Here is a 13746-nt window from a genome sequence, read left to right on the forward strand (position 1 = left end):
TGCTTGATTACAAACAAATAAATTAAGTGGTACAGATATGTTCTTTAAATTTCTACAAATTCTGATGTGAAATTTTATATGCCTAACACAAGGTAATTGAATTTCATACTGTGATGAACCATTACTGTGTTTGAATAACATAAGCAACTTATCCAAAAACACTAATTATTTGAAAAAAAATGTAAACTAGATGTAGTTCTGATTGGCTGATGTGTTCATTGACTAACTTTTTTAATCCATTACTTTAATGGATTAAGTTGCATTTTGCTTCTTTAAATGGTAACAATGAGTGTGATTCATTAAATATAAACAACAGAGAAACAGTATATAAAACTTACATGCGGTTTGTCAACCTTTAGGTAATCAAAATACAAATCATGGTATCAGTTCGGCAATGTATTTCTTCTTAGTAAAACATATTATTTATTTATATTGAGCATCTTCAAATGTAAATAAAAAAAAAAGGTTATTTATAAAACCAACAGAAGGCATTTCATTGCTATTAAGTAAATTTACAGTAAACAGTGCACTACATTAGCAATTGTTTATTGTAGACAAAAGACTTTTGATTCTTAAAATGTTAAGCATATTAGTGAATAATAATAATAATACAAAGCGAATTTCATGTTAGCTGAATTTTTAACAACAGCTTTTAAATCATGAAATACCTAATTCCCAAGAGAAATTGATCTCACTGACATGAAACTAATGTATGTACTGTTTGTATTAAAAGTTAATGTAAAAAGTATAAGTCCTTGGTCTTATGATGAAATACAAGTACACAGCAAAATTCAGATTTGGACAACCGTGTCTTTTTTTTTTTGTCCAAGAGCCTAATAAACATTTTTTAATAAAGATTTTGTCTGAAATAAATATGTTAAGAAGGTGACTACATGACTTTTATCAATCCAGATTTTGTTAAAATGAACTGACTCTAAACATCTGAGATTACTTAAAGCTACAGCATAAGACATGACTTGCATTGACACGATGTTCTAAGAACTAAATTGTAGTTAAACTAGATACTGTCTTATCACAGACAAGTCATGTAAATGTTTCATTTAAAAGCAGAAAATGTTTTAAAGTTAACATTAAATTAGAAAATTGCATTACTTCCAGGATTTTCTTCTTATTGAAACAAATCATTCTTCATGGGACCTGATATTATGAGATTTATAGTGTTTTGCAGTTGCAGTAAACAACGTTTTGGGCCATTGTAACTATTAATTGTCCAATCTCTAATATTTACTTGATTTCTGAGTTTTATAGCATGATAATTAAATAGAACTAAATTGTGAGCACTTACATATTTTTTGTTGTGAACCTATCTGTATGGTTGATAATTGGTACTGATGATACTGTAACTTTTTGTAACTATGTAGTATTCTTCAGAAGCAAATCATTATATTAGTAATAGTTCTGTTCTTCTATTTAATTGATAAGGTAAATGACATGTATTATTTCAAGTTTCGTTTTGTATTACACATAACTGTTATTGTAACCAGACCTTTTGTATAGGGAAAAAAATAGGAAGCATGAAAACACCTCATGATATTCAGATCAATATTCTTAATATTTTAAATTTTTGATTAAAGTCCCAGTTTTTGGTTCAGTATTACATTTACAAACTACATGGTTATTGTAAACCTTTAATTCACACTGCCATTTATCAACCGATACCAAATTAGTTTCTCAGTTAATTTTAGTTTTTAATACTTTTACATAGTTATAGTTGAACACTCAGTAGATTTTTGGCTGCTGTATACACAACATCTGAGTTTTGATAGAACATATTAAACATCATGTATATAGAATAAAATATTTTTTTATTTTGGATGGCCTTTCACTAATAATAATTTCAGAAAGTGTCTCTACACTTACTTTGTACAATGGTATTCATGTTTGATCATTATAATTTTATATTATTGTAATTCATAATGTGAGTTTACATTTGACAGTAATTTCCATTTGGACATTTGAAGTGAACGTTGTTTTAGTATAATAACATTTTAAGGTGGACGATTTGTACCATACTTGTTGCATAATGTTAGTGCTCATACTTCATGATGAGAAATGCATTTGATGTAAATAAGTAAATATTTTTTTATAGTAGAGACAGCTGTAATGGGTATTAAAAACTTTTATCTAAAACATAAGACAAGAAACAATGTTTGACTTCCTGAGGTCAACATCAGGTTAAGACTGATTTTTGAAAAAGTCATTCTTAACCTGATGATGACTTAAGGAAATAAAAAATGTTGTTACTTGTTTTGTATTTTTAATATGCACATCAATGCTCATACTTGTTTGTTGTTACAAAGGTTCATGACCAGTTTGTGACCTAGTAAATGTATGATGTTTACTAGAGCTGGATGATTAGTGGTATTTATTAATCAATTAATCTGTGGCCCCATTAATTGATTATACAGTGTTCCTCAAACCATGGTACATACAAACAAACAAAAAAAAGTTGGTGGCAGGTACTGCCAGCCAGTTGCCTTCCCTCTGAACAGTAGTTCAAAATTAGTGACATTGGCTGATATCCTTAGTAGCTTTGCCATAATATAGACAGGGCAAGCAAGTAAACTTCAAGTAAAAAAAAAGTCTAAAATATGGCTGAGCATAGTTTAGTCCATTATGTAGCTTTGTGCTTAACAACAAACAAATATAATAACAATATTTAAATTCTTTGGATAATTGGAATAATTGAAAATAGTAATAATTGGAAACACTATTTTTGATTTTTTGGTTATTTTTGTGACTATCAATTTAATTGTAATTTTGAATACTCACTCAATTTACATTACACTAATTGATGTAATCACTGCTCGTAGCTAATAAATTAAAGCATTCAGCTCTAAAGTTTTCCATTATATGTAAATATAGCTAAGATATGAAGTTCATTTTTATTTTAAAATACATTATATAAATTTAAATATAACTTTTAAAATTTGCTTCGTGTATATAGAAAGTAGTATGCTCATTTATTACAACACCCCATGACTCTTTTAGTTTGGTTTGTCGTGCCTACGAAATAAAATTATTTTCCAAAAAAATAGGAAGAAGCATTAAAATAGCTGAATTATTGAGTTTCTCATATTATCAATGAATTTAGTATGATACACATTTAATTTATTTGAAATTTTAAGAGAAAAGCAATATATAACCACAAATGGCTATAGTACAGTAGAGTTGTTCAAGATCTTTAACCTAAATACAAGATGGTGCAGTGCTGTCACGCATGATTGGTTTTAGTTTTTGTACCTGTCATCTCTGAGAAAAATTTGAGATTTTCACATTCTGAGTTTTTCATGCAGGTTCATGTAGGTATATAAAGGATGATTTTTTTTCCCCTTCAACAACATCACCCAGTACAGTGTGGTGTTACATTGAAATGTCAAAACAGAGAGAATTAACACCCTGTTACAGAATCTGATTGAAATCATACACAATACTGGTTGGAGTTTAAAAGAATAAATTGCAAATAACCCCAGTTCACTGTAACTTGCACATTAGACAGATCAAATGAAACCAAGTCTTGTGACCACACACAAAACAGGGGATGTACAAAAGAGCTTATTAAAACTGATGTTGGATATCTAAAAATTAATTTCCTGAAAAACCAAATGAAAACTTTGAATAATCATGCTTTTCACATTAACAAGTAATCCACAAATAAAGTTTCAAGCTGTACAGTGTCAAAAATGGTACAAATATGTGGCTTTTAGAAGGGCAAGAAAGCTCTTACCAAGCAAAAATAACATGGAAAGGACATTACCTTTTGGCAATAGAACATGTTTCCTGGTCTTTGAAACAGTGGAACAAAGTGTTTTGGACAGACAATTCTAAACTTGAACTGTTTGGTTCCAACTAATGTGTAGATGTTTGCTGAAAAGTCAATGAGAGATTGTAGAAGGAATGCCTTTGTGCTGACAGTCAAACTGGTAGGAGGCTCTGTGATGGTTTAGGGTGCAATATCTGTGAATAGTGCTGGCCATCACTGTAAAATTAATGTAATCATGAATTAGCGTAAATAACACAGTATATTAATCTATTGTGATATATCCTATGAAAAGAAGCTAATTAAGCAGAATTTCATACTTAAAGATGATAATAACCATAAACAAACTTCCAAGAAATCTCAAACTTATTTGGCAAAGAAAGAAAACTCAAGAGTTCTTCAGCAAATGGAATGAACACCACAAAGTCCAGACTTTATCCCCCATAAAACACATTTTCCCAAACTCTATACTTTAATAAAGGTACCAACTATACTAAAGAAAACCTCTAGACACAGCTTCAAGAGAAATTGAATCAAATTACATCAGAAACTTTGAGAGGATACATAGATACAATGCCAAGCTGTTATTTATGTCAAAGATGGCCACACTAAGTATTATAACATTAGAGAAAATTAGACATCATTTGTACACTAATGTTATCATTTTTTCTGTAAGATTAATTTGCAATGATTACAAAATACCTTGTGTAGCAAATCGAGGACTATTTTGTGTGAAAAACTCATAAAATGACAATTGTTGAGGTGTTATAATAAATTTACATACTACTGTATATGGCTTTGTGATAATTTCTGTCAGAGAAATTGCAATGTTTCTTTTAGATGAAGCTGATCCCTTTCGTTTCTTGGGATATAAAAATAAACGATCTAACAATACCCAAAAAGGACAAGTATCGTGGTTCATTGATTGGGATAGTCAATTCCCTGAAGGTAAGCAAATCCATAGTCTGTGTTAATTAGTTATTAGTTTGGGTAGTATAAAAATATATTATGTAAATTGGTATTACCACAAATAGGTTTTGATTATTTGACATGCACAAAGTTTAGTTGCATAAATAGATCGAACCATGTTTTTGTTGTCACCAAAGATACTTTAAAACAAATTGTATCATAATAGCAAATAATAATAATAATAATAGGTTCAAGTGATATTGATATTAGATACATACTGAATCCTCAGTCTAAGAAAAATACACTATTTTAACATTATAATCATTACAGTTACTTAAAGCCATGGAAGGAAACCTATTGAAAGGATTAAACAATTAAGAACGTGTACAATGATCATGTTCTTCAGTATCTGATGCTGCTGTAATGGTCACGCACCCCCCAAAACCCTTAGAACTGCAAGAGAATGTTTCAAGACATTTGTTAATGTCTCAAATGACAATACCTTTATCAGCCTTGTTACATGGCCTTAATTATATACTTCCTGATTTACATTCTTGTATTTACCAGTGTTTTAAATGGTCTCTGAACAGTTTCAGATATGTTACTTGTCATTTTAGTGTACAAAGCTAAAAAATGCACATTGTTTTATCAGTGTCAGAGACATTACTTTTCATCCTAGCAGACAAGCATATAAAATGCACATTGTTTTAACAGTTCCATACATTTTGTTACTTGTCATTCTAGTATACAAGCTTATAAAGTGCACATTGTTTTCTATTATTTTATGTTTCATTTGCTAGCTTGACACTTTGGATTAAAAAAAAAAAATTTTTTTAAACATTAAACTATATGAGCTTTACTTTTTTTAGCACAAATAGCATTGTTGGATTAGATATATATTTATAGATATTGTTATTTTGTATATTGTTTTGTGATTGTAACTTAGAGCGCTGGGTGGATAAAAAAAACAAACAAGTTAATCTTCAGTCCTTTCACCCTATAAATTTGTCATTTGCTAATTAAAATTCCTTGAACTGTAATAATTTTTTAAATCTTTGTTTTAAGTCTGTCTCATTAAAAATATACATTGTATATTTCAGATGCAACAGATGTTTGTTTTCGATACTACCATGGAGTCACAGGAGCACTCAGAGCTGTTAGTCCTGTTGTTACATTAAGAAAGTCCACCGATGTCAGCAGCCAGGTATTGTTGATATTTTGCTAGAAATGTATGATTTCATATTTGGTTTTTCTATTTATCCTTTATATTTGTATGTCATCAATCTACCTAATTAGCAAAAAAAATCTGTCATTTTGAAACTTATTACAGATTTCATATTGTATACTTTCTGTCAAACAATAGACAACCAAATTGTAGTTATAATCCCAGCAACATGTTATGTTATTATTTATTTCCAAGGAAATGTGTAATTGCAAATCTTTATTGTTTAATTATGTATAAAGCCCACTGAATGTCATTATCAAGAAATAGAATTTTGTTTTACATATTTTATGTTTTATCATGTAATAGAACACGTGCCCTGATGTAACACAAATTCAGATATAACATAGTCAGTGTTTGGCTCCCAATTTTCTATCACTAAATTTGTGAGTTTGATACTTTTCAATTAAGACTTTGTAGTGTAATTCAATGATTTTGCCAATTTTTATTTAAAAGAATTGTCCTTGTTGAGTTTGTTTTCGTCACATGACCAAAGCATGCTACTTCCTAGAGGGCAGACCAGTGTATAAAAGCTGAACAGAAAAGCGATTCTAATACATCCTATTTGTCTTCTGGCATATTTAGGTGTTTTTTATCAAATCTGTGCATAGCCTTTGGTTTTCACAATTTAATTAATTTTTCTTATTGTACATGATGGATAAATCCTCATGTAATTGCAAATCATCTACTGTCAAAGATAAACTGTATGCTCTGGGTCAAATTAAAAATTGTAAACATTAAACTTAGGTTGCTCATGACTTTGAGATTAGTGAATCCATATTACAAGGTTGGAAAAAAGCAGCATCAGCATACGTGTCTTACAGCTAAGAAGCGTGCTAGATTTTGCTCATTGCCAGAAGTCCGCTGGAATGAGACAATAAATATTAGATGATTTTTTTTTAAAAAATAAAAATAGATTTTTGAGACATCTTACATGTTATTACAGTTTTTTTATGTAATTTTATGTTTTTTTATCAATTGTAAGTTTTATGTTAGCAGTGTTCAGCATTTTGTTTTCATACACAACGTGTTTGTCTATATGTTTGTTTGTACAAAAAGATAATTGTTGTACTGCATCTAACCATGTGAACAGTGTAATTAATAAACACAAACATGTGACAATTTTGACATGCCATAGTTTATGTTTTTCTTGTTCTTAAAATGGCTGGGATAATTTGGGTATTTGAAGCTCTCAAATGAATAAGAAAACATCTCGTGTACTGAATAACAATGCAAGGGATATGGAAAATGACCATTTGTGGGTTACCCTGAAATAACAAAACCACACATTTAATACAATCACATCTTGTGGACCTAAACTATCGTGTTATAATGGGGTATGTTTATTCATTAGAACCTGGTCTGAGTCAAATTAAAACTGCTACAATAAGCCTATAGATTTTTCTGGAAACCAATATTTGTTGTGGATGTTGCATATAGTCATTTTCAACTTTCACTTAATACTATAATAATTTGAATGAAACCAATATTTGTTGTGGATGTTGCATATATATATATATATAATTATAAAAAACCTTACAATAATAACTTGCAGATTTAATGTTCATATAGGTAGATGGTAGAAGGCTATTTGTGTAAAGGAATAGCTTATAAGCATTTATGCTAATTATAGGGATTTATATGAAGTGATGGTATTTTTCATGCAACCCTCTCAAAGTTTTTGTAGCAGTACTTTATATTTGTGTAAGTGTATGTGAAAATCCTAACGTATAGGAATGTTATGATTAGATGTTCACATACATTTAAAGGAGCCATGTTTGAGTTCAGACTTTCTCGGAAATAGGCCCTGTTTCAAATTTTGTAAACTTCATTAGAAATTCAAGACCAGAAATATCTCTTCCTTGTTTAGTTTCTAATGTTGTATTTTGTTACATGTTTTATTGTAGTCATGTAGATGTGCAAGGTGTTCACACTGTAAGAACATTTTTGAATAAAATACTTTTTTTTTTATTAGAATGGTTCAAGCAGTGAAGAGGTATTTTTACCTTCTAGTAGTCAACAAACTCTTACTGAGATGGTGAAATTCTCTCTCACAAGTGAGTGATAGAGTTATTAATTATGTGACTCTCTTTTAGGAATGTTATTTTGTGGTAGAGTTTGATAGCTTGTTGACCAGTTTGAGTAGCAGTGTTATTTAAAATAGTAGTTATTTTAGGTTAAACTGACAGTGCCAGCAATATCCTGTTGGCTGCAAAAAGGATCGTGTTGACAGATTAAAATGACACCATTTAGTTTACTGTAGTTTATATATGTTTCTTCCAGTAAAAGCCACATGGTACTTTTTAATTATACATTTATAATGAAGCATCAAGTATTCAGTCATTTATTTAAAATAATGATGTGTTACAATATTCAAAAACTCCTTTTATTGCATAGATATATATATCTGAAGAAACTTCTCCAAACTAGCCCTTATTAGCATATATGTACACTTGACCTTTTATTTTACTAACTATATTTAATCTGAACTTAAATTTTGAAATATTGTTAAAACTTAGAAACACTAATGGTAGTATAATTTTATTTTATTAGTTGTTAGAATTTTGGTAAGATCAAATATTTATTTGCCTTTTGATAAAAACAAATGATAAAGAAAACCATGGACTGATGTTACTATGAAAAACTGTCGGGTGTTTTAGCATCTTGCTTTTATACTTATAGTTAGGGCAAAAATTTGGCTGTCAAATTCTTTTTGTATATGTTCTTTCTTAAGCATGATAGAGATTACAGTATTTATATTGTTTAATGCTATTTTTATCCTACAATATGGTGGTTCCTAATCCTTAAAATGACCTTGACTGCTTTCAGTGTTTAGATTCTTTGCCAAATGATCTTGAAGTTCTTCATCTGTGCCAGATATGTAAATCTTTAAGTTGCTTAAAGTAATAATGTTCATAGGCTTACACGTACAGACAGATGGACACAACTAACCCAGAAAACAGAGATGATATTGAAAATTTTCTCAATTTAAAATCAACCCATAATTCATAAAATAAAATTTTACAATTCAGACATGGCATTTATTATTGAATGTTAAAACAGGAAGATATTTTCTTTCCTTGAGAGTTTTACCAGTAATTTACTTTGAGTTGGTATAGTAATAAGTCATAAACTGTTGACAAAGATAAAGTTCTCTTCTTATATAAAATAACTCTATTGATAATTGAAGACAACTTAAAACCTTCTTTATGTGCATGAAAAGATTCGTATAACTAGGTATAAACTAAATATGCTCAGCCAAAGTGGCTTAAATAAACTGCAAAAAAATGTTTATTGTTAAAAATTTTCAAATGTGTAAGTAAACTCAAAATTCTGTGGTTTAATTTTTTTTTTTTTATGGTGTGCATATGCAACAATGATGAATGGCAGATAAATTGTTTTGTGGTACAAAGCTGGCACAAAATGTATTTTTTTAGTTGTAATACATATTTCATCCACTAATTGATATCTCATACTTCATATAATGATTCGTTTTCACTAAAACTGAGCTTTATCCTTCTCAAAACAGATTTAATTAGTTACTATATAGTATATTCCTTGTATATTTTATTAAATATTTGTTATTTGCTAAATTTCTATGTATTTTTTAACAAGCTGATATTCTGGTTTAATTTGTTTGTTTTTTTACTTCAGACATTCAAGCCAAGAATCTTAAAAAAGGAATGTTTTTTAGTCCTGATCCATACATAAAGATTTCAATTCAACCTGGTAAAGAAGAAACCATACCATTGTCCCATCATGGTCAAGAATACCGGAGTGCAGTAGTGGACTCGACTGTTAATCCTTGCTGGAATGAAAAGGTTTGATTTATTTTATGCTAGTTATAAACGTTTTATAATCTAATAAGCTATTTTCTAAGAAACTTTTGTAACACCTAGTGCATCACCTTGAAGACCTAAATTGTTGCAAGTTGACCATCACATGTTAAAAAGTTTTGTAATGCTCTATATTTTATCATCACCCAATGCCATGCTATATCTCTCTCTGTTATATTACTATCTTTATATGTTTGTTTCTACCTATACTCTTTTCTCTATAGGTGTATGAACATACATGGGTAAAACAAATAATGAAAGCACCTCATTCTTTTAACTCCAGTTTTTGGTGTCTCTTTTAAGTGGGAAAAGTGTAGCCTTATGGGTAATATAACTATGCATTAAATTATTCTGTGTCATTGTCATTGACTTTATATGAATTGAAAGGCTCTAAAAATGTCAAGTAAAGACAAACTGTCAGATTTCCAAAGAGGCATGATCGTAGATGAATATCTAGCTAATTGTCAATAAAATAATGAATGCATCTCAAGGAACAGTGTTAAAAGTGATGTCAACATGGATATAAAAAAATAAAAATGTATCAGACAAACGTAATAGTGGTCGAAAAACTAAGTTAACAAATTGTGACGGACAAACATTAACACAAGTAATGAGATGAAAACAAATGACTACAGTATCAAAAGTGTGTGCAGAACTTAAGGTTTGCTTACAACAATCAATTTCTATTAAAAAAACTCAAAGGAAGCTGCACCAAATACGTTACAATAGTAGAAATCTCTAATAACACCAAAAAATGCAAAACTCTGAGTAAAGTAATGTCAAGAATATAAAAATTGGATGAAATTTCATTGGAAGAATGCACTTGATCAGATAAATCATGTGTTATATCAAAAACATGTTTTTTGTGTAGTAAAAACTGAAAGAAGCTCACAACTCTGAATGGCTTATGGCACCAGTTAAGCTTGTTGGAGGTTCTGTGATGGTATGGGCAACATTTTGTTTGAAAAGTTTAGAGCCCATGATCTCATTGAAAGGTAGAGTGATGGTAAATGATTACTTAAACTTGATTACAGACCAGTTTCATCTTGTAACAAATACTTTATTCCCAAACAAATGTGTTATGTTTCAAAACGTCATTGCACCAATCCATATTGTTCAAATTGCTAAAGACTGATTCAAAGAACATGACAGTTTGGAATCCTAACTTGGCCTCTACAGACAATAGATTTAAATGTGATTGAGCCTCTGTGGTTGATTCAGGAAGCCAAGTTTTGTTGCAGATTTCCACCACCATAAAACTGCGTGATTACAATTTTTACCCTCACCCTTAGAGGGGGGGGGAGAGGGTATTGAAATCTGGTCTTTGTGTGTCTGTGTTTCCACTCGTGTATCTCAAACTAATAGATATGAAAATTTTACACAAAATGGGAATTCAGTATGGGACAGCCCCCCTGAAATTTGATGTGGGCCAAAAACCCATATTTAGATTTTGGACCTCTTTGAATAATTTTTTTATAATGGGGAGATAGAGCATTTTCTTGGTTTTTCGTTAATAACTCTGTGAAGTGGGATCAGATTTCATGGGAACATTAAGGTTGAGACTCCTCATCACAGTACAAAAAATGATCTGGATTGTTGATCATTCAGGATCAGAGAAGGATTTTCTGAGTTTTTTTAAAGTGAAATATCCAATATAAATGCATGCTATCTCTAAAAGAAGTGGCTGGGTGAGGATATGAAATCTCTCTGATTGCTCTTATTTTATATCTGTTTAAATGTTGTACCAACAATTAGAAAATAAAACTCTGAATGTCAAAAACTGGTGAAGCTTCAGTGTAGCATAATTTTTATCTCAATTGTTATAAGAGACTAAAATATTTGCAAAGCTACAAAAGTTTTAAGGTTTGCTCAAACTATTCAAAGGAAAGAGTAGCCCAAGAATTGGCAGTGGTTGATATTGACTAGCTGCTATCCCTTTATTAGGGACAGCAAGTGCAGATAGTCCTCAAGTAGCTTATTGGAAGTTTTTTTGGCATTAAATATTTAAAAACTGTGCGTGTTAGACTCAGAACTTATTTTTTTCATAATTAAATGATAAACATTTACAGAATATAAAATATGATTGTTGTTGTTGTTTTTGAACTTTCAGATTTTTACAGTTTTGTTGTATTATAACTTTCACAGTTTGAATTTGTTGCTTCACCATTTGACAATTTGGAGTTTGAAGTCAAAGATAAATTTTCGAAGAGCAGGCCAATCATCAGTCGTTTCTTAGGAAAACTCAGCATTCAGGTTTCTTTTTTGAAAGAACAGTATAGTGGGTAAGACTTGGTCTTATTTTTATTATAATAAGCCCAGAATTATTGTTAGATTATTCATATTTGTTGTTTCTATTTTTTCAGTTGTACTTAATTCAGGAACTGCTAAAATACAATATATTTAAAAATTGAAATATTGATTAAAATCAATCAAAGCATCTTTGAATATTGCAATGTGTTAATAAAGAGTTAAAAATTTGTCATTTAAAATGTATTCAAATCTGTTAAATTTCTGTAGAAGTAAAACAATAAGTAATGATAGAAGTTTGTGTCAATAAAAATTTTTGTCTTTCAAAGTTTGAAATGATCATTAACAATCAAATCACTGGTAAAATCTGAAAATTGCAGATGTAATTTAACGAATTCTTATTAGTAAACTTGTATGTAAAAATTTGATTGAATGTTTAGTGAAATAATTTAGAAGCAAAATGCTTATCAACTTAGGGGGTAAGTAAAAAGTGTAAATGTAAAATAAAATGTATGATTGTGTAGTGTGAGAAGAGGAGAGTACAACATTTATGCTGTCTGAAGTTATAGATTAAAAAGTGTTTTCTTTTTAAGTGTATCTAAGTCGTTCATACTGGGTAAGGAAGCTTAGTTGTGTAAAATATAAGTGAGAAATGGATAATATGTATGTAAATTCAATCAAATTTTCAGAAAAGGATTAAATTATGTAAAATGTACAGTATAAAATAACCTCAGCAGTATGGTGCCTCATTTGTTTGGATTAATTATTTCAGTTCCATGGGAATACATATAGGCACTATATATTTTTTTGTTTTACCCCTGAAAAGTTTAATATTATGTAAATGTTCTTAGAAATAGACACGCAACAAATCAGTAATTTTATAATTAAATAAAGGTATCATAAATGTTCCTCTGTGTATCTCAAAATAAACCTGACACTGGGAGTGTTATTTGTGCATAATTATGGCAGTGAAAGAGATTTGTATGTTCTGTTGTTTCATTAACAACATAATGAGATTAGAAAAATTTTTGTCTTCTTATTAAATATTGAAATTTCGCAAACCATATGTTGTGAAAGCTAAAATTATCACTGCTTGAGACACTTATCAGACTCCTCAGTAATGCATATGATTTGTCTTAAATGCATTATGTAACTACAAACCATCATAGTTTATACATATTTAGTACCCAAGTTGATGTGCACCTTCATAGTTATACCTAATACTTTACTATAATTATATACATGAGTTCAGTAGATTCTTGGGTGTAAGACATGTTAATGTTGAATTATATTAGAAAAATTAACCAATCACAGTCATGTACTGTTTCATCAGTTAATCAGTGAATATAAGTATTTTTGATGTACTTATAAATTGTGAACTGTTTTTTTCTTTCTTGGATGTATGGATGCAATTTTTTGTAATTGTTTTTTAAAGATATAAAGAAAACGATTAAGTATGGAATTGAAGTTTGTTATTTTATAAAAACTAATATATATATTTTTGTTTCAAGTCATATTGTTTTTGTTTTGTCTTCAACTTCTCTAGTGATCTGTTTCATGATACTGCATACTGACTCTATATTAGTTTGACAGAAGACCATCATAAGCATTTTGTAACTTCTGAGAACCATATATAATAAAGATTATTATGACTCCAAAAGCAAAGTCGGCCAGGTGGTTAGGGCGCTTGACTCGCAATCTGAGGGTCGCGGGTTCGAATCCCCATCACACCAAACATGCTCGCCCTTTCA

General features: G+C 29.7%; 1 protein-coding gene across 1 annotated transcript in view; it reads left to right on the forward strand.

Annotated features, from left to right (window-relative positions):
• The window catches only part of LOC106470870 (E3 ubiquitin-protein ligase HECW2-like), an 83944-nt gene that overhangs the window by 24882 nt on the left and 45316 nt on the right, over positions 1-13746 (forward strand). The window contains exons 3-7 of the mRNA XM_013931447.2: positions 4622-4729; positions 5791-5894; positions 7888-7969; positions 9567-9733; positions 11894-12030. Coding sequence (XP_013786901.1) covers positions 4622-4729; positions 5791-5894; positions 7888-7969; positions 9567-9733; positions 11894-12030 — 598 coding nt within the window. The remainder of the gene's footprint in view (positions 1-4621; positions 4730-5790; positions 5895-7887; positions 7970-9566; positions 9734-11893; positions 12031-13746) is intronic.

This window comes from Limulus polyphemus, unplaced genomic scaffold (genome assembly GCF_000517525.1).
Source record: "Limulus polyphemus unplaced genomic scaffold, Limulus_polyphemus-2.1.2 Scaffold4260, whole genome shotgun sequence".
Lineage (NCBI taxonomy): Eukaryota > Metazoa > Arthropoda > Merostomata > Xiphosura > Limulidae > Limulus > Limulus polyphemus.